Source organism: Sebastes fasciatus, chromosome 2 (assembly GCF_043250625.1).
Source record: "Sebastes fasciatus isolate fSebFas1 chromosome 2, fSebFas1.pri, whole genome shotgun sequence".
Lineage (NCBI taxonomy): Eukaryota > Metazoa > Chordata > Actinopteri > Perciformes > Sebastidae > Sebastes > Sebastes fasciatus.
The window spans coordinates 3,082,860-3,107,493 of NC_133796.1; the positions used below are offsets into that span (position 1 = coordinate 3,082,860).

Here is a 24,634-nt window from a genome sequence, read left to right on the forward strand (position 1 = left end):
TTCTGTGGTAAAAGTGTAAAAACATTGTCATAATTCATCATTCAGACCAGATTCCTGAGTAATTAAATATCTCTAGTATCAGTTTTCGGTCCCTTTCAGAGTTGCTCAGTTTTTAATGTTTATTTTTTATACATTTTTATATGTTATAACTAAATACTAAGGTATATCTGACATGAAGGGCTTCAACTCCAAACTTACACAAGAGTTTAATATTCATCCTTATGGGTGAAATTGAAAACCATATCATCAACCATGTTACAAAAATAGATTGTGTGGTAGCACTTTACTTTAATACAAAGAAACATACAGGCTACAAGATTACTAATACAAGAGTCATAATTAGAGTAAACATGAATTACATTACAAGTCAATAAACCTGAGCAACTAGCACGGATTTCAGTACATTGTGTGTTTACACTGGAAAACTGAGGAAATTACTAGTTCACTAAAAGTTAAACATTAGTCCATCAAATCAGTAAAAATCTAAATGCAATTCAGTAAAACAATTAAACTAAATGGGGAGACGGCTGCAGGAACACCTCAAAATATTTTGAATTAAAAAAAAAAAATAATATTTGGAGAAACATCCTGCTTTCTTTCTAAATTTGAAATTGGCAGCAAAAGTTGTTACAAAAGTCATAGTTTGATTAACTTGTGAAATAATTTCATGTAAAGTAACAGCCAAAACAATTCATACTGTAGGCTATACTTCAGAGACCATGTTTGATATTATCTATTTATCTGTACTATTGCTGTCTTTATGCTACTGCTGCAAAAACTGAATCTCCCCGCGGGGCCCATACTGTATATCGTTTATTATCCAACTCTCAAATATATATAATATAATATCAGACTCCTACGATGATAATCAGAGAAGTACTTTGAAATGTATATAAATCAAATGATCGTTATGGAGGTCATTCGTGTATTTTATGCTTGTATATTTGTATCAGTAGTAGTTATTAAAGTGTCACCAGTTTTGTTAAAATGTCAGTGCTACATGTCATTTCATGTCTCAGTGTGAACACTTAATTTCTCATCAGTGACTTTACGTCTCTATGAGACGCCGTCATCATCGCCGTCTCATAACATGAACAAGTCAATAATCACTGCAGTTCTTCTCTATTTACATAATAACCAAAGTTTGTGGACCAAAATAATCAGCATATTTCTCAGTGTGTGATGAAGATCCTTCATTTGCATTTAATATCTGGGAAACCCATAAAGAATTTTTTTCCCCTTTTTTTCGGACATTTGTATGTCGGACTTTCATTTTGCATTTCTTTGGCCTTTTTTCAGACATTTTTTGGACTTTTTTGGTTTAGACAGAGCTCCTGAGGAGATGCTACTTTCAAATGATGCCAGCTTTACAACATCGTCGACCCTATCTTTAATCTGTGAAAGAGAAAAGCCTCTTCTGCTTGAGGCGGTTCTGAAGTAGATTGTATGTTTACAGTAGTCATCCACGATATTTAAAAACCCAGCGGCTCTATGCTGTTGTTGCACAGACCGGTGCAGCCCGGTCCAGGTCCAGCAGAGCCAGCTCCCTCACCTCCTCCAGGAGAGAGTACAGGTTGGGAGTTTTGCTCTGGCTGAACTCTCTCTCCTCTCTGGAGAGTTTGGGCCGCCGGGCCGCCTTCTCCTGGGCCTGCTGGGACGCCTCCTCGGCCAGGCGTACCACCTCCTGGACCAGCTGGCTGCGGCCCTGTTGCGAGGGGGTTCGCTGGGTCTCGGCGCCACGGTGGGGCTTGTTGCTGATGACCTCCAGGTTTAGAGTGTCTGCGTGGCAATGTGTGGAGCGCACAGAAATACGAACCTGCGGAGAGCAGAGGACTCAGACGTCACAATATGTCCTCAATACTATCAGTGGAATTAATACAAATTAATTTATAAAACATCAACATATCTACGTCTGTGAAAATGACTTAGGGATGGGCAATATAGCTTCAAGTTAATATCACGATATTGGTAACAATATTCATCACAATATAAGAATATTTTTCCAAAACATGAACCTTCAGTAACTCATTTTGTTTGTTTTAAAGGTCCAGTGTGTCGGATTTAGAGGATTTATCGGCAGAAATTTAATATAATATTCATATCTATGTTTTTCATTAGTGTATAATCACCTGAAACTAAGAATGGTTAGAATGAGCCGTTCATATCTACACAGGGAGCAGGTCCTCTTCACAGAGGCCGCCATGTTTCTACAATAGCCCAGAACGGACAAACCAAACTCTAGAGGCTCTAGAGAGAGACTCATGTTTTTACGTTACCTGAAGGCCACCGTAGTTCTCCGACACGCTTGTGAAACTGCGATAATGTGAGTCGCAGAATGCAAAATCGTGGTACCGCCAGCTACCAACGTCCCTCTCTAGAGTCAGTGTTTGGTTTGTCTGTTCTGGCCTATTGTAGAAGCATTGCAGCCGGCTCCGTGAAGACGACCCGCTCCGTATATAGATATAAACGGCTCATTAAAACATACTGCACAGGGCACCTTTAATATAAACAACAAAACAATAATGATTCCACTTAAAATTAATAATAGATTATGTTCCTAAAACAGTAATATGCGACTCACGGTGATGTGGTCGAACATTCTGAAGGTGGAGGTGCCGCAGCTGGAGGTGGTGGTGATGTGGTCCGAGTGGCGCCGTACGGAACCGCTCTGCCACTCACAGCTACCGTCCTGTCCCGTAGCCACCACCTGGCCCTCTCGGTTCTTCATGTACACCGGCCCTTTAACACCGTACCTGGAGGGAGCACAGGTGTAGTCAGAACTCCATATATTTCATTACACCATCAACAAATCATGTTTTATTGGGCCTCTGAAAGAAAGCAACACTAGAAGAAACACGTTTCTTTGTCTTTTAAGGCTGTTTCACTTCAACCATCAACTAGATTAAACCTTAATATTATCCATTATTACAAAGATTAAAAACATGTTAAGTGTAATTTAGGTAACTGTAAAAGACCGAGAATGTTTCCAAAATTTGAAGTCGTTTTTTTCAACTCATTAATTGGCTGATTTTATTGGAAAATCCGTACATTTTATTCTCCAGATATTTTGTCCCTGCACAGATGAATGCAGTCATGCAGGGATATCTATTCAGTGTTACTGCTTATTACAAACCAGAAAGCTTTGATTTGTGTTTGTGTTGTTTTTAAGAGCATTTAAATGACTATTTCAATGTGAAGCAGGTAGGTTGGTTGAGACAATAGTTGTATATAATATACATACATATGTAAACTCCTTCAAACTCTCCTAGAGCACCAAATGTGGATAAATCCGCCGCTGAAAATAGTCCCCAACAAATGCACTATTTCCTCCTGTTTGTTTGATAAAAAGAACAGTGAGCAGCTGTTTTAGGAAATTACTGCACCGTTAAAATTAGACTATATATTTGTGAGGTGTTTTTAAAGATGTATGTCTTCATTATGAACCAATGGGCTTGGAGCTGAGAGCAACAGACAGGAAGTCAGACTGTATTGACCCCCAGTTGGTTTCTTACTCTGGCACAAACACCAGCACGCCGTTGTCTCGGATGGAGTAGATGACGGCGTCGGCCACACAGCGCTGGTCCGACTGAGGGTCACTTTCTTTGAAGTAGAGACACTGAAACAGCTCGGTGGACACCTTCTGGGCCTGCTGGGCTGCCTGGAGAGGTCACACAGGGGTCAGAGGTCAGAAGAGTTTACTACATAGAGTAAGAAGTACATCACAGAATGATAAAACAGCACTGACCCTGTTCTTGTTATTGATATGATGAGCCAGTTCTTCCAGTTCTTTGTTACTAGCTAATCCTCTACCGGGGTCCGCCCCTCGGTCCATGTCGATGGCCGCGGTGAGAAGACGGTGCACCACGACGTCAGCATAGCGACGGATGGGCGAGGTGAAGTGTGTGTACCGGTCCAGAGCCAGACCTAAGAGACAGAAAAATGTCTCAGTGACAAAATCAGCTCAGTTCGCCAGTATTTATTTTAACTGCATCAATTCATAGAAATTAGATAAAATCATATGCTTCACATTCTTCGGCCTCCCTTTTCTGACTTTTTTCTGGAAATTTTTTGGACATATGTCGGACTTTTCTTCTGCCTTTTTTTCAGACTTTCTTCTGCCCTTTTTCAGACGTGTCAGACTCCTTTTGCTTATCTTCGGAGTTTTTACAGACATTTTTCGACATGTTTTGGACATTTTTTTTTCAGACATTATTTTGGACATTTTTGTACATATTCCAGACTTTTTTTCGGACATGTATCGGACTTTTCTTCTGTCTTTCTTTTGCATTTTTTCAAGACATTTTTCGGACTATTTTCGGACATATATCAGATATTTGATCTTTGTTTTTTTTTTAAACAAAGATCCTTCATTTGCATTGAAAATCTTGGAATCTCATACAGATACATGCAAACTTCCAGTTCCACTGAATGATGCATTAAGGCGGATATTGTTAAAGTATTGTCTAACATACCGTAATGGTAGAACTGGTCTTGGGACTGGAGACCAGTGGAGAAGTACATTGCCTGCGACATGGCTGTAGTGGCCATTATTCTCAGCATCCGGTTCACCAGCGGGTCCTGCGGGTCCACAGCCCGGTCCAGAGAGTCGGCTAAAGCCTTGTTGGTCCTGGAGGAACAGAACTACCTGTTTGAATATGACAGTTTCACCAACTGTGTGTGCTGACATTTGAGAACTTCCATCCTCAGTCACCTTGTTTCTATGGTGAATCCCCGGGCCGCGGCGCTGCCCACCAGCTGGCTGAAGAACTCCTGCCGCGGCGGCGGATGACGCCTCAGCAGGGCCTGATGAGGGAAGGCCTCCTGGATCTTGCGCGCCACCCAGTGGTTGGCGTAAATCATGCACTCGGCCACGGTCTCGTGGACCTCCAGGGGCTGACGGGGGACCAGGGCCGTGATGTTCCTCTCCTCATCCAGCTGGGCTCGCACCTGAGGAGGGACGGGGAAACAGTTGGACTCTGTCAGGGTAAGTCATTGATCCTGATTGACAGGTCTAACATAAAGTCATTATAAAAGACGCTTTAAAACATTTAGTTTTCAACATTCTCAGTGGCCAAGAGCATTATTTCACAACAAGAGAGAAGCTCTTACTCCAGTGGGTTTAATAAATAATGGTTATTTTGTACAACATATAGTATTTGGCGCCATGATGACACCTACTGTAATACAACTCACGCCATCACACCTATCTAAATAAGGTAAAAGACAGTTTGTTATAGATGAACAACAAGAACTCATATCTTGTTTTGACAGATGAACCAACCAACCAGTCTGAGAGAGCTCTGTATTCACACAGACTTTATTATTCCCACTGAAATTACTTTCTGATCTTCTGTGAGATTACCACCCGTCTGCTGGCCTGGATGTTTTAAAAGAACTCCACTATTCTGGTACAATGGGTCACCAAACCAAAGGCACATACTGTATTTAGTGTATGTAAAGGAACTCTTACTGATGCCTCGTTCCGTCCTTAACAACAAAATATTTAATCGCGACTAGTAATCACATGATTGTCAATAGTTAATTGCGTTACTCACACATTAATGTACCTTAAAGGGAGATTTGTCAAGTATTTAATCCTCTTATCAACATGGGAGTGGGCAAATATGCTGCTTTATGCAAATGTATGTATATATTTATTATTGTAAATCAATTAACAACACAAAACAATGACAGATATTGTCCAGAAACCCTCACAGGTACTGCATTTAGCATAAAACAATATGCTCCAATCATAACATGGCAAACTGCAGCCCAACAGGCAACAACAGCTGTCAGTGTGTCAGTGTGCTGACTTGACTATGACTTGCCCCAAACTGCATGTGATTATCATAAAGTGGGCATGTCTGTAAAGGGGAGACTCGTGGGTACCCATAGAACCCATTTACATTCACACATCTGGAGGTCAGAGGTCAAGGGACCCCTTTGGAAATGGCCATGACAGTTTTTCCTCGCCAAAATTTGGCGTACATTTGGAGCGTTATTTAACCTCCTTCAAGACAAGCTAGTATGACATGGTTGGTACTGATGGATTCATTAGGTTTTCTAATTTCTAGTTTAGGTAGAAAAACGTGTGGGTAGCTTTTATATTGTGTTTCTGTGTAAAGCATGTTTTACTCTTTAGTTCAGGAACCATGTACAGTACAGTGTGTGGTTTGCAGCTTTATTTTGGTTTTCTTTAGAACTTGCATTTCTGAAGTCTTTATTACCGCCACCAAGAAGGTCATGTTTTTGGTTTGATTTGTTGGTTTGTTTGTCAGCAGGATTACGAAAAACTGCTGGCCTGATTTTCATGAAACTTGGGGGAAAGGGTGAAACATGGGACGAGGAAGAACCCATACAATTGTGGAGCGGATGCAAATCACAGGGCAAATTATTTTCCACTTATGGAAAAAGCCTTGGCGGAGGTCTGCGCTCTCCGAGTGCCCTTCTAGTTTATATGTGGTATCATTGTCATGTATTTCCATATGGGATGGACCATCTCAACAGTTTCATTCTTTATTTTTTAAAATAAGAAGAAAGAAAGAAAGAAAGAAATCATACCTCGACCCCTTCCAGCTCCAGGGCGCCTCCTCGGTCCCTCTGCGCCCGCAGGTGTCTGGCTACATGTGTCAGCATCTCCAGAGCCTGGGTGAGCTGAGCCAGCTTAGCATCCTTCTCCTCAGACTCCAGCCGGACCAGCTCCGGTACCTCGGCCTGCTCCCCGTTGAGCAGATCCTGGGCCAGCTCGTAGTGGAGCTGGTAGGAGGAGCGGATGAGCGTGCGACCGTACCACACCTTGTTGACGGCGAGGGTTTGAGCATCGAGCTCCCATAGCACGCTCATCGCATACCTGGATATGAAAGAGGACATTTGTTTGTTTTAATGTGTTTATGGATGTGTGCTAATCAACTAAACACATAATGTAGAGACGTGGCGTTTACTGACCTGTCGACTCCTCCCAGCAGAGAGCACAGATCTGCACTGAGAACACCTGGCAACATGTCGTATCGGCGGTCTGCCAGGTAGTACGTCGTAGCCCTTAGAAGGAGAAAGATGAAGGAGAAGGAGACAGAAGAAGGAGAAGGAGGACACGGAAGAAGGAGACAGAAGAAGAAGAAGGAGAAGGAGACAGAAGAAGAAGAAGGACACAGAAGAAGGCAAAAGAAGGAGACATAAGAAGGAGAGAGAAGAAGGACACAGAAGAAGGCAAAAGAAGGAGACATAAGAAGGAGAGAGAAGAAGGACACAGAAGAGGGCGACAGAAGAAGAAGGAGACAGAAGGAGGAGACAGAAGAAGAAGGACACAGAAGACGAAGAAGTAGAAGAAGGAATCAGAAGAAGGACACAGAAGAAAAAGAAGAAGAAGAAGAAGGAGACAGAGACAGAAGAAGAAGAAGAAGGAGACAGAAGAAGGAGACAGAAGAAGAAGGAGACAGAAGAAGGAGACAGAAGAAGAAGGAGACAGAAGAAGGCGACAGAAGAAGAAGGCGACAGAAGAAGAAGAAGAAGACAGAAGAAGAAAACAGAAGAAGAAGACAGAAGAAGAAGAAGAAGGACCGAAGAAGGAGACAGAAGAAAAATGGACACAGAAGAAGAAGTAGAAGAAGGAGACAGAAGAAGGCAACAGAAGAAGAAGAAGGCGACAGAAGAAGGAAACAGAAGAAGAGGAAGTCAGAGTGGCATTTACATCTTCTTTCCAACCAGTAGCCACATGTTAAAAAGAGGCACTGCAAAAAAAAACTAATTTCCTCATACAGTATGTGTAACTAATATAATATATAACTAATTAATAGAACTAAATATTCAGAGTTTGGTCCAGTGGTTTCTCCTCCTCCTCCTCTGGATCATCTTCATCACTGTCTTTATTACTAACGCTGGGACCACTTACAGTTCATCAGTAATTATTGATAACGCCGTGAAATAAATAAGTAATCTTTCCTCATGCATAAATAAATGTTCCTCTCGTTCCTCTTTCTCTCACACTGCAGTGAGGAGTTTAAAACCACACTGGAAAACCTAAAAACCATCAAATGTAATTAAGTAAACTTCTCTGAAAGCCACAGGTGCATCATGGGTGTGCATGAAACACAATAACATAAAATACGAAGGCAGCCACTGAATTAAAGAAATATTTTCTAAAAAGCCAGCCAACAAGGAAGAGTTTTAAAACGAGTAGAGAGACGATGTTCTCCAAAGTCATCTTTTCCATAACATAAATGTCATTAACTACATTTATCCAGTCTTATTACACAGCTTTGTTGAATACTCGATTCTGATTGGTCAATCATGGCGTTCTGTGGTCTGTTATTTCTTTATAGCAGACCGTTGCTATGTATAGCAGACTGTTGCTATGTATAGCAGACCGTTGCTATGTATAGCAGACCGTTGCTATGTATAGCAGACTGTTGCTATGTATAACAGACCGTTGCTATGTATAGCAGACCGTTGCTGTGTATAACAGACCGTTGCTGTGTATAACAGACTGTTGCTGTGTATAACAGACTGTTGCTGTGTATAACAGACTATTGCTGTGTATAGCAGACCGTTGCTATGTATAACAGAACATTTCTATGTATAACAGAACGTTGCTATGTATAACAGACTGTTGCTGTGTATAACAGACTGTTGCTGTGTATAACAGACCGTTGCTATTTATAACAGAACATTTCTATGTATAACAGAACGTTGCTATGTATAACAGACCGTTGCTATGTATAACAGACCGTTGCTATGTATAACAGACCGTTGCTATGGACGCAGTTCTGATGTCGGTCTCTCGCGGACCGTTTTTGTTTTTTAAATTATTGATTTCTTCAGTAAGTAGCCGTGTAATAAGCGGGATAACGTACAGCTAGCGGGTCATTGTTGTGAAATAAACCACGACAGGGCGATGCAAGACCCCTCCGCGAGCCTCCGCTCCGCGTCGGGATGCCACATCGCCCTGTCGTGGTTTATTTCACAACAATGACCGGCTCACTGTACATTATCCCTTACCTGTATCGTGGGGGTCTCAGGAAGTATCCAGCGCTTTTTTTACAAGCAGATTTCAAAACACCAAACATACAGTATATTCATCAGGACACGTTGCCTGAAAATCAACATTTCCTAAAAATGATGTGTAAAATTGCCAAGCCAGATCAGTGTTAAGAATGATTGTTAGTGTTTTGTGAAACTCTGCCCACAAAGCTCTTATGGACATCTCAGTTTCCCAAAATATATGCCAGTGATTGGCTTCCTGAGACTCACACTGTCTCCAACATTTGGCATCCCCTCCAGCTCAAATTCATCTCCTGACTGTGATGAAGACGCAGCAGTGTTGGTCTGTTTGAACTACTAAATGCTGCTCCAGTCCCTTTTTCCATTTGAAGTTTTCTGTCCTTGTTGTGAGAAACGGCTGATTCAGCTGAACCTCTTATAGAAACTCTGTTGTTCCTCGAAGTCAGAGCTGTTTGTGATTACTGTTGCTTCTTTTCTCTGTATGTTGTTGATGATTTAGAGACATTCAGGCAGCTCTTCTGGCCTCTTTAAACTTCTTCTATATTGCACCTCTACTGTAATCTAACCGTCTCCTCACCTCGTACGTGCTTCCAGGTCCGTGAGTGAGCCCTCGGCGACAAAGTGCGTGACGTCGGCGATGTGGACCCCCAGCTCCAGCAGCTTCCCGCCGGCGAGGCTGCGCACCGACAGCGTGTCGTCTACGTCCTCGCAGCCCTGCGGGTCGATGCTGAACACCAGGTGACTCTCCCTGAGGTCCCGCCGCTCCGCCACCTGGGCTGCATCCACCCGCCACGGCCTCTCGGGGGAGTTGACCGGCATCTCTCTCAGCTGAGGACGGAGAGTCACACAGGTAGAAAAACACAAAGTTACACATAATCCCACAACAGCAGTCAGCTGTGCATCACTAGAGCCAAAGTGATGGGACGTTTCTGAATCATTTATTTCACCAGAGGCCATTCTTTGAAATGTAAAATGAGCAACATGAATCAGAGCAGAAAGAAAAGGTAGTTTGATTCTATCAAGTCTTTGGATTGTCACATGAAAACAGGTGAACATGTTCTGAATGAACTGAAAAGGAAAAAAGACACTGTGTACGGAGCATTACAACTATTTATGAATGTGTCCTCGTCAGCTAAACGTCCAATGACACATTGTGCGTTCAACCCAGCTTTAAATTCAGTGTCTGTATGATGTGAGTGAAGCTTCCTGTCTGACCTGTGCATCTGAGAAGGGGGGCACGTGGATGCAGTTCTCTATGAGGATGGTCTGGACCTCCGTCTCAAGCTCTCCGGCCCGACCCAGTACCCGCACGCTGTGGCCATTGGGATAGAGCGACGTGCTTTCCCATGAGTCAATGCGCACCACCACTCTGTGGTCCTGGGTGGGAGAAGACAGGGACATGTTTATCATAAACTAACTCTTATTGTTTATCCCATATGTTTATTCTTTATGGAAAAACTATTCAAACTAAACTAAACTCTGAAAAAATAAAGATATCCAGTTAAAATCACTGTAGGGCAGTCTTATATTAGTCTGTTACATGAGTTTCTGACTGAGTGAATAGATGAGCAGCCACATGGAAGCCAACCAGACCTGCAGAGCGTCAGCCTGCTGGGTGCTGATGCGGATCTTGGGGATGCGGTGGTCCCAGGGAACAGCCAGGATACGCTGGGAGTTCCTGCTCTGGGGCTGAGGCCCCTCTCTGGGGGGAAACGTCACCACATAGTCCCTCCAGTTCCTCTGCAGGATCCCCACAACGCGGCCTGAGGATTTCAATATAGAGAGTTATCATTGATTGTGTTTTATAGTGTCAAAATTAGACTTTTTTCTACAGTGAGACATTTGCCGATATTAAAATTTCAGTGCAACTATCTTGCCTAAAATTATCTTGGTATACGATTATCTTGATAAATTAATCTCAATAGTATTAAAACATACATGCCATCATCTCAAAGGTCCACTTAAATCTAGGGCTGTCAGTCGATTAAAATAGTTAATCGTGATTAATCACACATTTTTTATCTGTTCAAAATGCACCTTAAAGGGAGATTTGTCAAGTATTTAATCCTCTTATCAACATGGGAGTGGACAAATATGCTGCTTTATGCAAATGTATGTACATATTTATTACTGGAAATCCATGAACAACACAAAACAATGACAGATATTGATCCAGAAACCCTCACAGGTACTGCATTTAGCATAAAACAATATGCTCAAATCATAACATGTCAAACTGCAGCCCAACAGGCAACAACAGCTGTCAGTGTGTCTGTGTGCTGACTTGACTATGACTTGCCCCAAACTGCATGTGATTATCATAAAGTGGGCATGTCTGTAAAGGGGAGACTCGTGGGTACCCATAGAACCCATTTACATTCACACACCTGGAGGTCAGAGGTCAAGGGACCCCTTTGAAAATGGACATGACAGTTTTTCCTCGCCAAAATTTAAAGCAAGTTTGGAGCGTTATTTAACTTCCTTCTCGACCATGACATGGTTGGTACCGATGGATTCATTAGGTTTTCTAGTTTCAAATAATACCAGTATCTTCACTCTAGCTTTAAAACTGAGCCGCTGCAACCTAAAAATAGCAACTTGCGTTAATGTGCTAATGAAATCCGTGGTCCCACCTGTCGGCATGGGTTTACTGTCGGTTTCCTCTCCGCTCTTCTCCTCCCCCTGAGCCTCCGTCAGGGCCGTGTCCTTCCCTCTCCACTCGCTCTTTGGCAACAGCTCCACCACGACCATGTCGCCGTGCACGGCTCTGTTACGATTCTTAGCACCGTACACCAACACGCCCCAACTCAGATCTTAAGACGGACAAAGGGACAGGGGAAAAAAGAAGAGAGCGGGGTCAATGACAGCGGATCAAACTGATGGTTGGATGTGCTCAGTGCTGAACGGCTGCTGTAGTTTTTCACCTTTGTTCTTGTTGGACAAACCCTCGGTCATGATCGAAGCTTCGCTGTGTGCCCGGTGCTTGCTGATATTCAGAGTGCCCTGATGAAAAGGAAAGAAGGAGTTAAATAAATCCATCAGACTGTGAAGAAACAAAATGTCCATTTGGAAGGTAAAGATGTGCTCAAGTCTCTGGGACTGTCCTTGATCAGCTCAAGAGCTTTAGAGCTGAGAACTGAAAACCTTCCTCCTCTCTTTTTCTACCTCCTTGACCCTACAGAGTATTTCTTCCATTGCCACTGAAAGTACTTGTTGAATTACATAATTCAACCAAGATCCATGTCTCTCTTTCACATTGGTGGTTACCTGTGAGGCTCCTTGTCCAACGTTATAACAGCTGTTCTAAGGAAAGACTCAGTAGACATAAACCGGGTAGCTGGACTCGTTCCGTACCTGAATGTACCGGCCAGACTTGATCCCAGCCTCCAGGACCTCGGCGGGTAGATGTTCGGTGTACTCCCTCTCCGTGCCCTCGCTCTCCTTCTCCTGCAGCGCATGAGAAATGGAGCCGTACAGTTCATGTGCTGCCTGCAGCTCCGGACAGAAGTTCCGTAAATAATCCTGTCAAATAAAGAGACACATGGAGGAAGAAACGTCAGGGTCTTACGTTAGGTAATGATGTATTAACATATGTGAAATAATGAAGATACTCGTGTTGAATTCTGTTATAACAACAATAATGCAGTTTCATACTCAGGGTTTCAATTTAAAATAATTGGCCTTTCTAGTTCTAATAACATCCCTGCAAGAGCCTTATTTTTGGTTATTTAACTCAAGTAAGTCTAAGTATTTTCACCCACTCTAAATCCCCATTTACAGGTTTTCTTTTACTGATACACTAAACGTTCTTTGACACAGAAACACGGGAGTCTCCTTGATAATTTAATGAAACTATAGGTCCACGTTATGGCCGCCAGTTTTAATTATTTCATCCTCATTTCTGAGAAATTTAAGTTTAAGTTCTGAATGGCGGATGTTTGTAAATACTACAAGGCACATCAGACTCGACTGGCGTTGCTATGGAGATGTACCAAGTCAGAGGCGGGAATCAAATTCAGAATGTGAACAAAACAGAGTCATAGTTGTGCAAATTCATATAAAACCTAAAATCTGAAAGTGAACTGATTTATACTGTTGAAAAGCAGCTTGGGAGTTGTACTAGACTGTACATTTTGTATGCGCACAGGCTTGTACTTGACTTGACTTTTTAATCAAAGAACCAGACATTTTGTCACGCATTTCAACTGGGAGGTGTTCATGTCCATTCGAGCCTCGAAGTCCGTCATCATTACTATCATTGCAGCAACCACCAGTTCAGTTCTCATCATTCACTTCTCCTGCATTTACATATCAGCTCTCAGCTAAAGCAGGGGAAAAATAGAAAAGGAACTGTATCTATGTGTTTGTATGCTAGGCTACACTATAAATCTTCTTAAAGGCTCCAGTGTTTCTCAGTGTGGTTGTATGAGGTTCTTCTCCATAGTCAGTGTATTACCTACAGTAGATGGAGTCTGGAGAAACAGACAGGAGTACCAGCACGGGAGCAAAGTAAAGTACTGTTGTGGGCGGGGGGGGGCAGCAGAAAAACACATTTTAGACACCAAAAAAAATAAATCAATATCAGTTTAAGTGTACGCTTTATTTAGAGTATTTTCACTGCTTCACCTCGCCGTCAGACAGCCCTTTCTGACGGGGAACTGAAGCCGTTATCTATGCTCTCTTCAAAGCCACCAGACTCCTTTCACAAAAAAAGGTAATTTTCTCTCAGAACGCGGGAGTTGCTGGTCCACCGCTGCCTCCATCAGTTAGTTTGTTTGTGTTATTGTGTGACTTGTGTAGACCAGCAACTCCTGTGTTCTGTGAGGTAAAATTACTGTTTTTGTGAATGGAGTCTGGTGGCTTTGAAGAGATCATAGATAACAGCTTCAGTTCCCCGTCAGAAAGGGCTGTCTGACAGCGACGTAAAGCAGTGAAAATATTCTAAATATAGTGTACACTTAAACTGATATTGATTTTTTTAGGTGTCTAAAATCCATCCTCAGCAGTACATTACCTTGCTCCCGTGCTGGTACTCCTGTCTGTCTGACTATGGAGAAGTACCTCCTACAACCCCACTTCAAAATATCCAAACTACTTACTTACTTTGACTTTATTGTCCACCTTAGTGGGAATTTGTCTTTGGCTTCTCTAGTACATACAAGATAAATTCAAACGTGACACAGCATATCACCAGGACAATAAAACAATAAAAACATACAGTCAACAAAACACTCACACGCACTGTTACAAAACATACAACAACAGATGTACAATTGTGCAAATGAGTAGGAAACAGCAGCAGCAGGCGGGGATAAGTTACACCTTTCAAAAATACTTTAGGTCTTCCCTAGTGCAGTCATTTTGCATTCAGTAGCTGTATGGCATGGGGAATAATAGACCTCTTATATATGTTCCGGCTCGCCCTCGGGACCCTGAATCGACAGCCAGACGGGAGCAGCTCAAACTCAGACTTTAGTGGGTGTGAAGCGTCTACAGATATCTGTCTGGCCTTCTATCTCTTTCCTTCTAATATTAAAATACTGTAACTCCATAATGCTACCAAGATCTCTTGATACACACGGGTGGTACTGAGAACAGACTCATCAGCTGATTTTCCAACATCATATACTGATCTCCACAATGAATAAGCTGTTTACTGTAATTTGCATCAGGATTCACCTCAGTAGCCACTTCATCAAAACTTTAAACCAGCCATGATGACAGTTTACTTTTTCCTGACAGTTTCTCCCTTCACGTCTCCAGCAGCATATTAGTTGTCAAGCAGCTCAATGGAGCGATATGGATGGAGCCTATACGGGGCATGGCAATGCAGCACAATTAGACGGTACTAGATCACCTCAGCAGTCTGAGCTGTGCTGTTCTATAAATAAGATTTAGGATTTAAAGGCTAATTAAATAGATTATTAATGTATTTCATTTTAGATGTTTTACAGTCTTTTGTACTTGTTTTGTCGGTCTGTTGACTCGTTTATTTTATCCTCTATAGTACAAAGGTTCTGTGATGTCTTTGACGTACCTGGATGGAGATGACGTAGACTCCAGAGTTGAGGCTGCTGTACTGAGCCACGGCGTCCTGGTCCTCTGTGATCATCACTACGTCCTTCATACCTGCCAGGTGGTTATAGTACCACACCGCTGCAGAGTACACACACCTACACACACACACACACACACACACACACACACACACACACACACACAGTTAATTCACTAGACAGCTTGCCTGTTAAACTTTGATATTTAGTTACTCTAGCACATAAACTATCACTACCTGTAACTGAAAACATCATGAGGAACACAGACTGCTCCGTTTACTGTCTTGTTTATGCAATAAAGTCATTTCATGACAGCAGATTGCACCTCCAGCCTTTAAAAGTAAACTAAAACAGCTTGGTTTGACAACATAATGTATAACACCGGTGGACTAACATCACCCAGAGCATTAAATCTTTATCAGAACAAAAATCTTAGTGGTCAGCAGAACTTTTACTGTCTCTAATGATGTCTTCCTTCTGTATCAGAGGTACGTTGTGCTCAAACAGGGAGCTTCCTTCTTGGCTGTTTAATGTATGCAGCAGATACCACCGTGCTGCTGACATTCACTGATCATAATTTAACTAACTGCGTGAAAATACCAAACTTGCAATATCTTCACAAATACAGAATTTGTTTGGTTCGATATCATTTTGATTTGAACGTTGGGGATTTTGGGCAATTTTTTTGTGCAGATTCTGATTTCTTCATTCTTCATTTTTCAGATCTGATTTCCTGCTCAGGCAGGAAAAGTTATCAGAGTTTGGATGTTCCGTTCTGGGCTACTGTAGAGATATGGCGTGGTCCTTACAAGTTTTAATGGTGCAACCTGATTTAGTTGTCATTGAGAACTTAAGAAGAAACTGGTGCAACCTGATCATAGACCTTCAAGTATCAAGTAGCTTGTTAAATATAACAAATCTAGTAGTCTACAGCTATTATTTCATTTTACCATATATATATATTTAATCAACATTTACGTAAATATAAATATCGTATTGGACTCAGTGTCTGCATCAACCTTGTTGCCTAAAACAACCTTGTTGACTAAAACAACCTCATTGTGTAAAACAACCTCGTTGACTAAAACAACCTCGTTGACTAAAACAACCTCGTTGACTAAAACAACCTCGTTGACTGAAACAACCTTGTTGCCTAAAACAACCTCGTTGACTAAAACAACCTCGTTGACTAAAACAACCTCGTTGACTAAAACAACCTCGTTGACTAAAACAACTTTGTTGCCTAAAACAACCTTGTTGCATAAAACATGATGATCAGGACACCCCTACTAGACATCACATCATTCCACTGATTAGCTTCTTCTCTGTGAAATCCTGTATTGTTTAAGAACTACATGCTGCTCCCAGCTATAACCTGAGCTGCTGGTTCTGATTGCACCGTATTGTACTGGTGACGGTGTAGAGGAGGTAATGATCACTGACCTGGTCTGCCACTTCTCCTGGCTCTCCCCCTTCTCTCGAGGACAGTAGGAATACTCCTGAAACTCGTTGGCAAACAGCACACAGTCGTGTCGAGGGTCTTTGAGCAGGTTACGCAGTCGGTTGTAATGCCTGCACAGAAACACACAACGGAAAATACACTCTTAAGGTCCAAATCACAGAGAGAAATACAACAATAAATACAGTAGAATAAAGCAGTGATTCTCAAAGTGAGGACCCCCAGGGGAAGTTTTTAGATTCATTCATTTAAATTATCATGATATCATTTATTCTACAAAAGGCTTCATAGTTCAATGAATACTATTTAAATTTTTAAGCAAGAAAGACTACAAAGAGTGGAAGGGAGGTGTGATGGACGGGTCAAACAAACACAGGACTTTCACCCAGGAGACCGCTGCTCGTGTGAAACCAAAAGGCAACGCCACGTTGCTTTACGCCACGTTGCTTTACACAACGTTGTTTTACACAACGTTGTTTTACACAACTTTGTTACGCTTGTTACATAACATTACGTAAGAAAGGCTAAGGGCAGTTGTTGTTTATTTACAGTAGTTTGTTACTTTACGTTGTTAAGTTACGCTGTTAAGATACGTTGTTAAGTTACGTCACGTCGTTACGGTACGTCGTTACGTTACGTCGTTACGTTACATTGCTACGTTACGTCGCTACGTTACGTCGTTACGTTACATCGTTACGTTACATCGTTACGTTACGTTACGTTGTACACAAACCATGATGTTTTTTCTAACCTTAACCAAGCAGTTTTGTTGCCTAAACCTAACCAATCATTTCACAACGTTAACCACGCGGCATTGTGCGTTTCTGCAAACGTGATACGAGGATGATATGAAACGTATTTATGAAACTTTTTTTGGTTGAGAAACGTCGACATTCAACGTATCCCGTGGTTTGCAGAAACGTACAATGCCAACATTTCTTCTGGCGACTGGGTTGGTATAATAGTTTGTAGATTACGTTGTATTCTAACAAATCTATAACAAATATGTTTAATACATGTCTAATATCTTTTTAATACATTTCTCTTGTGTTGTTCTTTCACATAACTAAGACTATACAAGTATAAAAAATAGTCAAATTATTCCAACAGACATACATGAGGGGGTCCCAGGTATATAGAGTGAGATTGAGAACGTCTGGATTAAAGGAATAGTTTGACATCTTGGGTAATACACCTCTTTACTTTTAGCCAAGAGTTAGATGAGAAGATTGTCTGTAGCCAGCTGGGCAGCTTCAATTAGCAATTCACCAGCTTCTTTCACAGGGGGTATTATTTCTTTTAATGCATAAGATGGTGCACTTCACAGAATTTTCCTATATATATAAGCAAAGTAGCAAAGAAACTCAAAGGTCATCCTCCACACAGAGAGAGCTCCTCGTCCCTGTGGGTTGAAGTGAAAGGAAAACTGCAATTACTGACACAGTATGGCATCAGAATCTGCTCCACCAGCGATGTCTACCTTATCAGAAGTGAAGCCTCATCATATTAATGATGCAACGTTTTAGGAAGGCGGCGTAAGCAGAAATCACAAAAAGAAAAACAGAGGTCATGTGGGACTCCTTATTTACTGCGTTCGCCACGTTTGTCAGAAAGCTCTCCCGCGTGTTTGTGTGGGAGACGGATTTCAAGACGGAGGGCCGCGTCTCGACTAGCTTGGTCAGCAGAGCTCTGATATAATGAGGTTGACCCCGACGCTCTCTGTACACGCTGCTGCAGGAGGGTTGTAATTAGAGGCTTAATTCCAAAGCAGCCTCAGGAATTAAAGGTCTCGACCACGGGAGGCGTCCTGTTGCCTTCAGGGTGCCTGAAGCTGAATTTATGTATTTGCTGGTAGAAGAATGAGCCTGTGATGCTGACCACCACCACTACGTTTGTTTTGACATATACAATCGAAAAGCTAAAAGGACTCGTGACGACTTTCCCCAGCGTACCTGCGTCCTTTGCTGTGCTGCACGGCCTGGCAGGAGGTCTGGGTGAAGATGACGCCCTGCAGCTCTCTGAACTCCAAAATCTCCAGATAGTCCGCCACCACGCCGACATCAGGGACCACATAGTGGGTCAGATCTCCAGGCAGCACTTTGCCATCTGGTTGGGATGTAAGCAGGGAGAACTGGTCATGTCCATGGTCATAAGTCCAAGACGCCCACAGTGGAGTTCAGTGTGTTTTTATATTGTAACGGTGATGATTGTGGCTGATGCAGACACTAGGGCTGCAACTAACGATTATTTTCATTGCTGATAATCTGACGATTATTTTATCGATTAATCGATTAGTTATTTGGTCTGTAAAATGTCAGAAAATTGTGAAAAATGTCAATATTTCGTCCATGTGAACACGATTTTACAGAACAAACATTATTAATTCCAATAAATGAGTGACTGATTGTTGTATGGTCTCTGCATTGTTCCATAAACCAACATCTCAATCGGTCTAGACTGATGTGACTCTGAAATTTAAAATTTTCCTAAACACAAATCTGAAGTAATGTTTTAAATCGCTCAAACCGTTTGGCTGAAAAATGAGTTTTTGTTATCATACTCTATTTAATATTTGGGCACATGATGGGACTACTATTTCTTTTATATATTTCATTATATTTGAGGTAAAAACAGTATTCCCATCATGTGCCCAAAGACTAAATATAGTATGATTTAAAAATAAAATGTCTGGAGCACATTATTATTGGCATCTAATGAACTCATAATAACAAGTTGAATATCAAAGATATGCATACATATGTAGAGTGTATATGTGCATTATCTCAAACTGATGGATGTATTGTGTGTTTTTATTATCATGTGGTTGTTTTTTGTGTCTACCTGCCCAGAAACTAGATGCAAATTAGCTTCTATCTAACTCTGGTTTTAATTGTGTGCTGTCCCTGCAAAAATAAACAATAAAATAAAAAATAAATTAAAAAAAAATCATAACATTTAATAAACAATCCTGGCTTTGACTGTTAATAAAAGTGTAATTTTTCATCATGTGATCTAAAAATGTCAAAGTTGTTCTGTTAAGATACTCGCTCAAAGTATGTCCTTACCGGATTTAAAGGTCCCATATTGTAAAAAGTGACATTTTCATGGCTTTATTATAAAGCAGGTTTAAGTTCTATATAAATACTGTGAAAGTATCGAAACACTTAATCCACAGAGAAATACACACAGCAGCCCGTATTCAGAAACTGAGCTTTTGAAACAAGCCGTTAGGATTTCTGTCCATTTGTGATGTCACAAATATACAATATTTAGACCATTTCACAGTTTTAAATGTAAACATTCTAAATATGTCCCAGTTTATTTCCTGTTGCAGTGTATGTGAATGACATCAGCTGACAGGAAGTAAACATGGACCCAAGCTGTTGCCTAGCAACGCAGTTCCGTTGCAATTCCATTGAAATGTACTAAAACGGAGCGTTTCAGACAGAGGGTAAATACAGGTATATTCAGACAGACAGTATGAGGAAAATAAAGGTTTTTTTAAACATTACAGTATGTAAACATGTTCTAGAAGAAACCCAAAATACAAGTATGAACCTGAAAATGAGCATAATATGGGACCTTTAAAGACTTTAGAAAAATCAGAACAAATGTGATATTATTCCGTAACATACTAAATATAGGTAGTGTTTGGTAAACTGGTTAAAGGCTGTTAAACACCAGACACATGCTGTATAAACGTTCAGTATCTCAGTTATAAACAAAACAAGGAATGCAGTAGTTTAATGACTAAGTCAGCTAGTTAGTGGATTCAGAGCTTCTGTCTGTACTATCCGCTCCAGTGTGCTCAGGTATGTGTACAGGTAAGTGAATAAAGGTGTATTATAGTGTGTTTGTTGATGATCTGTACCTTGGTTGTTGTTGTTGTTGTTGTTGTTGTCGCAGTCTGCCTGACACAGCTCGCTGTAACACGGAACCTTCTCTCTCAGGTAATGTTCACGAACCACACGAACCTTCCGGCCTCGGCAGCTCCTCAGGTGGAGGATCTTCTCCGTCTTGATCATCCTCAGACCTCCAGACTCTCCAGACTAAACACCCCAGACCACCAGTCTCCTTAAATCAGCTGTTTCTTTATCACAACGCGGGAAGCGAGCTGGCGACAGTTTGTAAACAATCACGCAGAACTTCAGGGAAGTGCGTATGAGGCAAAGCGCGCTGACGTCATGACGTAAGAGCGGGGACTTCTGTTGATGCGTTCAGGTGCTGTCGGACATTCAGGTATTTTGAGCGCTCATGTATGGATCTAGGTCTTTAAACAGTGTGAGGCTGGATTTATTCTATATTTTTGTTATTGTCAATAAATCCCATGAAAAGATCAAAACCAGTAGTGTGTTAATTTGTCTCTCGATACTTTCTGACTATTCTAACCCTGTATGGAATACAAATTAATAAAAAAAAAAAAAAAATTGTGGGTCATTAATATTTTTGATTGATGTTCGCAAATAATTTAACAGCCTGCAGTTGTATATCACATTTTTGTGTATAAAGAAAATGCATGCATCTGAATGTGTGAATTTGTATATATACAAATTATATATATATGTATATATATATACAGTTTGTTTAATTCTGCTGCAGTGTTTATTGATTAATATGTGCATGATGCAAATATGGGTACTGATTTTGATATTTTTTTACCTTTATTTATTATTATTATTATTATTATTATACAGTGTGTTTTATTTTCCATCTTATGTTATGCATTCTATGTATTCTTTTTCTATCTTATTTTTTTAATTTTATTTTTACTACTATTATCAGTGTGTTTTATTTTCTATCTTTTTTTAATGTTCATTCTTTGTTTATTTCCCCTTACTGTAAAGCACTTTATGCTGCATTTCTTGTATTAAAGGTGCTAAATAAATAAAGTGTATGTGCTCAGCGCTGCTCCCTGGTGGACTGGATGTGAATCACCGCCTGCTCAACATCACTAACAGCTTGTAACATTAGATGTAAGTAACTAGCTTACTTTTTATTTGTGGCTGTAGTCATATTTTGTGCATGTGTGAAAAAATGCATGCACGTATCTGAATATGTGAATTTGTAGCATTCCATTTACTCAAGTACTGTACTTCAGTACAAATTTGAGGTACATGTACTTTACTTAAGTATTTTCTTTTCATGCCACTTTCTACTTCTTCTCCACTACATCTCAGAGGGAAATATTGTACCTTTTACTTCATTACATTATTTGACAGCTTAAGTTATATACAAGTACCCCTACAGCTATTAACGATTAGTCCTATTGACAGAAAATGATTATAAATAATAATAATAATAATAGTTTATGGTTCCAGCATCACAAATGCAATTCATTTTAATTAGGCTATTTAAATCTATTTATAATTATTTTTAATGTAGTACAGTTTTTTTTCGGCACTGAGTATTTTTACTTTGAATACAAGTACATTTCTTCTTTTTAACAGTTTGTTTAATTATTGCTTTTTATGCTAGCATGCTAACGGTAGCCATGACAACTTAATAAGCTAGGTGGAAGAAGTAACGTTATTCAGGTATTTTACTTGAGTAAAAGTAGTAATACAACAGTGTAATACTCTGTTACATGTACAAGTAACGTTAGGTCCTAACGGTCTTGCATTCAGAGTCGTAAAAGTACAAGTATTAGCATTAACATTTACTTAATGAAGGCTACCAAAAGTAAAAGTAATCCATGATATGTCCCATATCTGAATAATATTAACGTTATATTACTGGATTACAATTAGTGATGTACATAATTTTACTGGGACACATTTAGAATGTTTACATTTAAAATTGTGTCAAGGGTCTAAATATGGTATATTCGTGACATCACGAATGGACAGAAATCCTGACAGTTTGTTTCAAATGCAGAGTTTCTGAATACGCGCTGTGTGTATTTCCTTGTGGATTGAGTGTTTCGATACTTTCACAGTATTTATATAGAACTAAAGCCTGCTTTATAATAAAAAAACATGAAAATCTCACTTTTTTATAATATGGGACCTTTAATACTGAAGTGAAACTAAAACCTCTTGACTCAGTGTTTTTTTCCCCCCAAAACCGAAGCGGAAGTGAGGTGGGGTCAGTACTCTCGCTGCCTCCGCTGCTCTTCGGTCGCTCTGTGCAGAGCAGCAGCTGCAGCATCAGAGACTCACTGAGACTCACTGAGACACTCTGAGCTCAAGTTGGTAACTACTGCACACCGACACGGATGATGCTGAGGACTTTACTCATGTTGCTCCACATCTTTTAGAATTTTTTTTTTTTTTAAGAATAATGTCAACCACGTCGTCTCTCAGGAAGCTCCTTTAATAGCATCTTTATTTGCATAATAAATCCACCAGAATGAACTTTATTTAGGACGCATCTCTCCTGCAGGTAAGCTCTTATTATTGACACTGTTATTGTTTTTAATTATTTTACACACACAGAACAGCTAAATGCTGAATCATAATGACCTGACAGAGGGAGTGTGTGGTTTCCTATTAGTGAATTTAATTATAATCAAAGCTTTGCATTCAGGTGGGCTATTTTCTTTAATATTAACTGTTTGCTTTTTAACATGCATTGCTGTGTTGTTATATTAGTAACTATATTGTAGACTATCATCTTGAATTTTAATTGGAAGACTTTGCACAAGACAGATACATCCTTGTAGTTTGTATATTTGAGCCTTAAATAACCTGCATATCTTGAAAATCCAGCTACATTGTTGCTTACATTTTGAGCTAAATGAGCAAAATGTGAAACTCGAAGAAAAGTCAATATTATAATTATCATCCTGAATTGTAATTGCAAGACTTTGCACAAGACAGATAAATCGTTGTAGTGTGTATATTTGAACCTTAAATAACCTGCATATCATTATAATCCAGCTGCATAATTGCTCAATTTTGAGCTAAATGAGCAAAATGTGAAACTCAAGAAAAGTAATTGCTATTTTCCCGTAATAAGGATCTTATATTGATTTGGCAGATTCTTTTTTTCAGTTATAATTAGCCTATTATTATTTATTTTCATGATCACTGTTGCTATTGTGTGTTTTTGGCATCAGTATGAGCAGTTTGCCTTAAAAAAGTTTGTCTCATCGCTCCTTTCTTTATGAAACTGAATGCTTTGTTGACATGCAGTCACTTAGTGGTTTTATTCTTATTTATTGCAAGTTAAATTGTTGTCAATCTCTGCAGTCCTCAGGTCCCAGACATCTGCTGGGTTTTATTCCAGAGATCTAATCGGGACATAGTCGACCTTGGCCAACAGCTCAATGCAATCAGCTGTAATGGAGTAGCTGGTAGGACAGAAGAGCTGCTACCTGAACTAAAACCTGCAGTGAGCTGCTACTACTCCTCCAGGCTGCTGAGGACTGAAAACCAATGGTGTGCATTGAGACAGTTTCCCATCTATATAGAGGTCTGGACTCTGTCTGAGTTTGTGATGTTAATTAGATGGGTCAGGATGATCATTGCAGTTGTAGTATTTCCATTGATTCCCCTGAGGCATCACAGCAGGCAGAGTTTACACAGAGAGTAGCACGCTGTCAGCACTAGATGGCCATCTTGAGCAAGGCACACATACAGCCAAAAGCTGGTTTAGGAGGCTGAAGTGTTGCTGATTATTCAGAAATACAAGTAGTGTACAGAGGTTTCAGGTCATGTCTCTTTGAAGATTATAATCAATTGTTAAAACCGATTGAATATTCAGAATATTGGTGTTTAATGACCTGAGCATGTAAAGCTCAAAGCCAATAGAAAGACTGAAGCTAACCGATAATACAGAGAGAGAAGTGCTGCTCAGTTTCTGTGTTCTCTCCTCAAGCAGCTGCATTTACTGAGCTGCTGCTGGTTGGAGATTGTGCTGTGCAATATGTCACAGAGACGTTTGTCACAAATGTGCTCTCGCAATAATAGTAATGCAGCTTTTGACGACTCCCGAGCTCTTACTTTAATTAAATGTGTTTTACTTTTTAAGACGATGCTGTGTGCGTGGCTCGGGGGTGGAGTTGGAGGTGGTGCTGATGGTGGGTCAACGATTTCAGTTACCAGGAGTGTGTGTGTGTTCTGTGTGTGTGTGTGTGCAGGAAAGGGCTTCATATACAGATGAGAGACAGAAGGTTGTAAGA

At 40.5% G+C, this 24,634-nt stretch overlaps 2 protein-coding genes across 4 annotated transcripts in view; one reads left to right on the forward strand and one right to left on the reverse strand.

Moving 5' to 3' along the window:
* Positions 1–268: 268 nt before the first annotated feature.
* Positions 269–20,738, reverse strand: dis3l (DIS3 like exosome 3'-5' exoribonuclease). The gene is made up of 18 exons (XM_074658152.1): positions 20,384–20,738; positions 18,465–18,618; positions 16,497–16,625; positions 15,035–15,170; positions 12,352–12,519; positions 11,922–12,000; positions 11,631–11,810; positions 10,591–10,760; positions 10,213–10,374; positions 9,575–9,825; positions 6,946–7,038; positions 6,562–6,850; positions 4,712–4,947; positions 4,473–4,627; positions 3,746–3,924; positions 3,513–3,658; positions 2,582–2,753; positions 269–1,816 (listed from the first exon to the last, which is right to left on the reverse strand). The coding sequence occupies exons 1-18, from the start codon at positions 20,535–20,537 to the stop codon at positions 1,490–1,492; spliced, it is 3,180 nt and encodes a 1,059-aa protein (XP_074514253.1). The 5' UTR covers positions 20,538–20,738; the 3' UTR covers positions 269–1,489.
* Positions 20,739–22,606: 1,868 nt separating this feature from the next.
* LOC141782119 (multiple epidermal growth factor-like domains protein 11) overlaps positions 22,607–24,634 on the forward strand; it is a 156,109-nt gene continuing 154,081 nt past the window's right edge. For all 3 annotated transcript variants that reach the window (XM_074658180.1, XM_074658162.1, XM_074658170.1), the window contains exon 1: positions 22,607–22,893. The gene's annotated coding sequence lies outside the window, so the exon portion shown is untranslated. The remainder of the gene's footprint in view (positions 22,894–24,634) is intronic.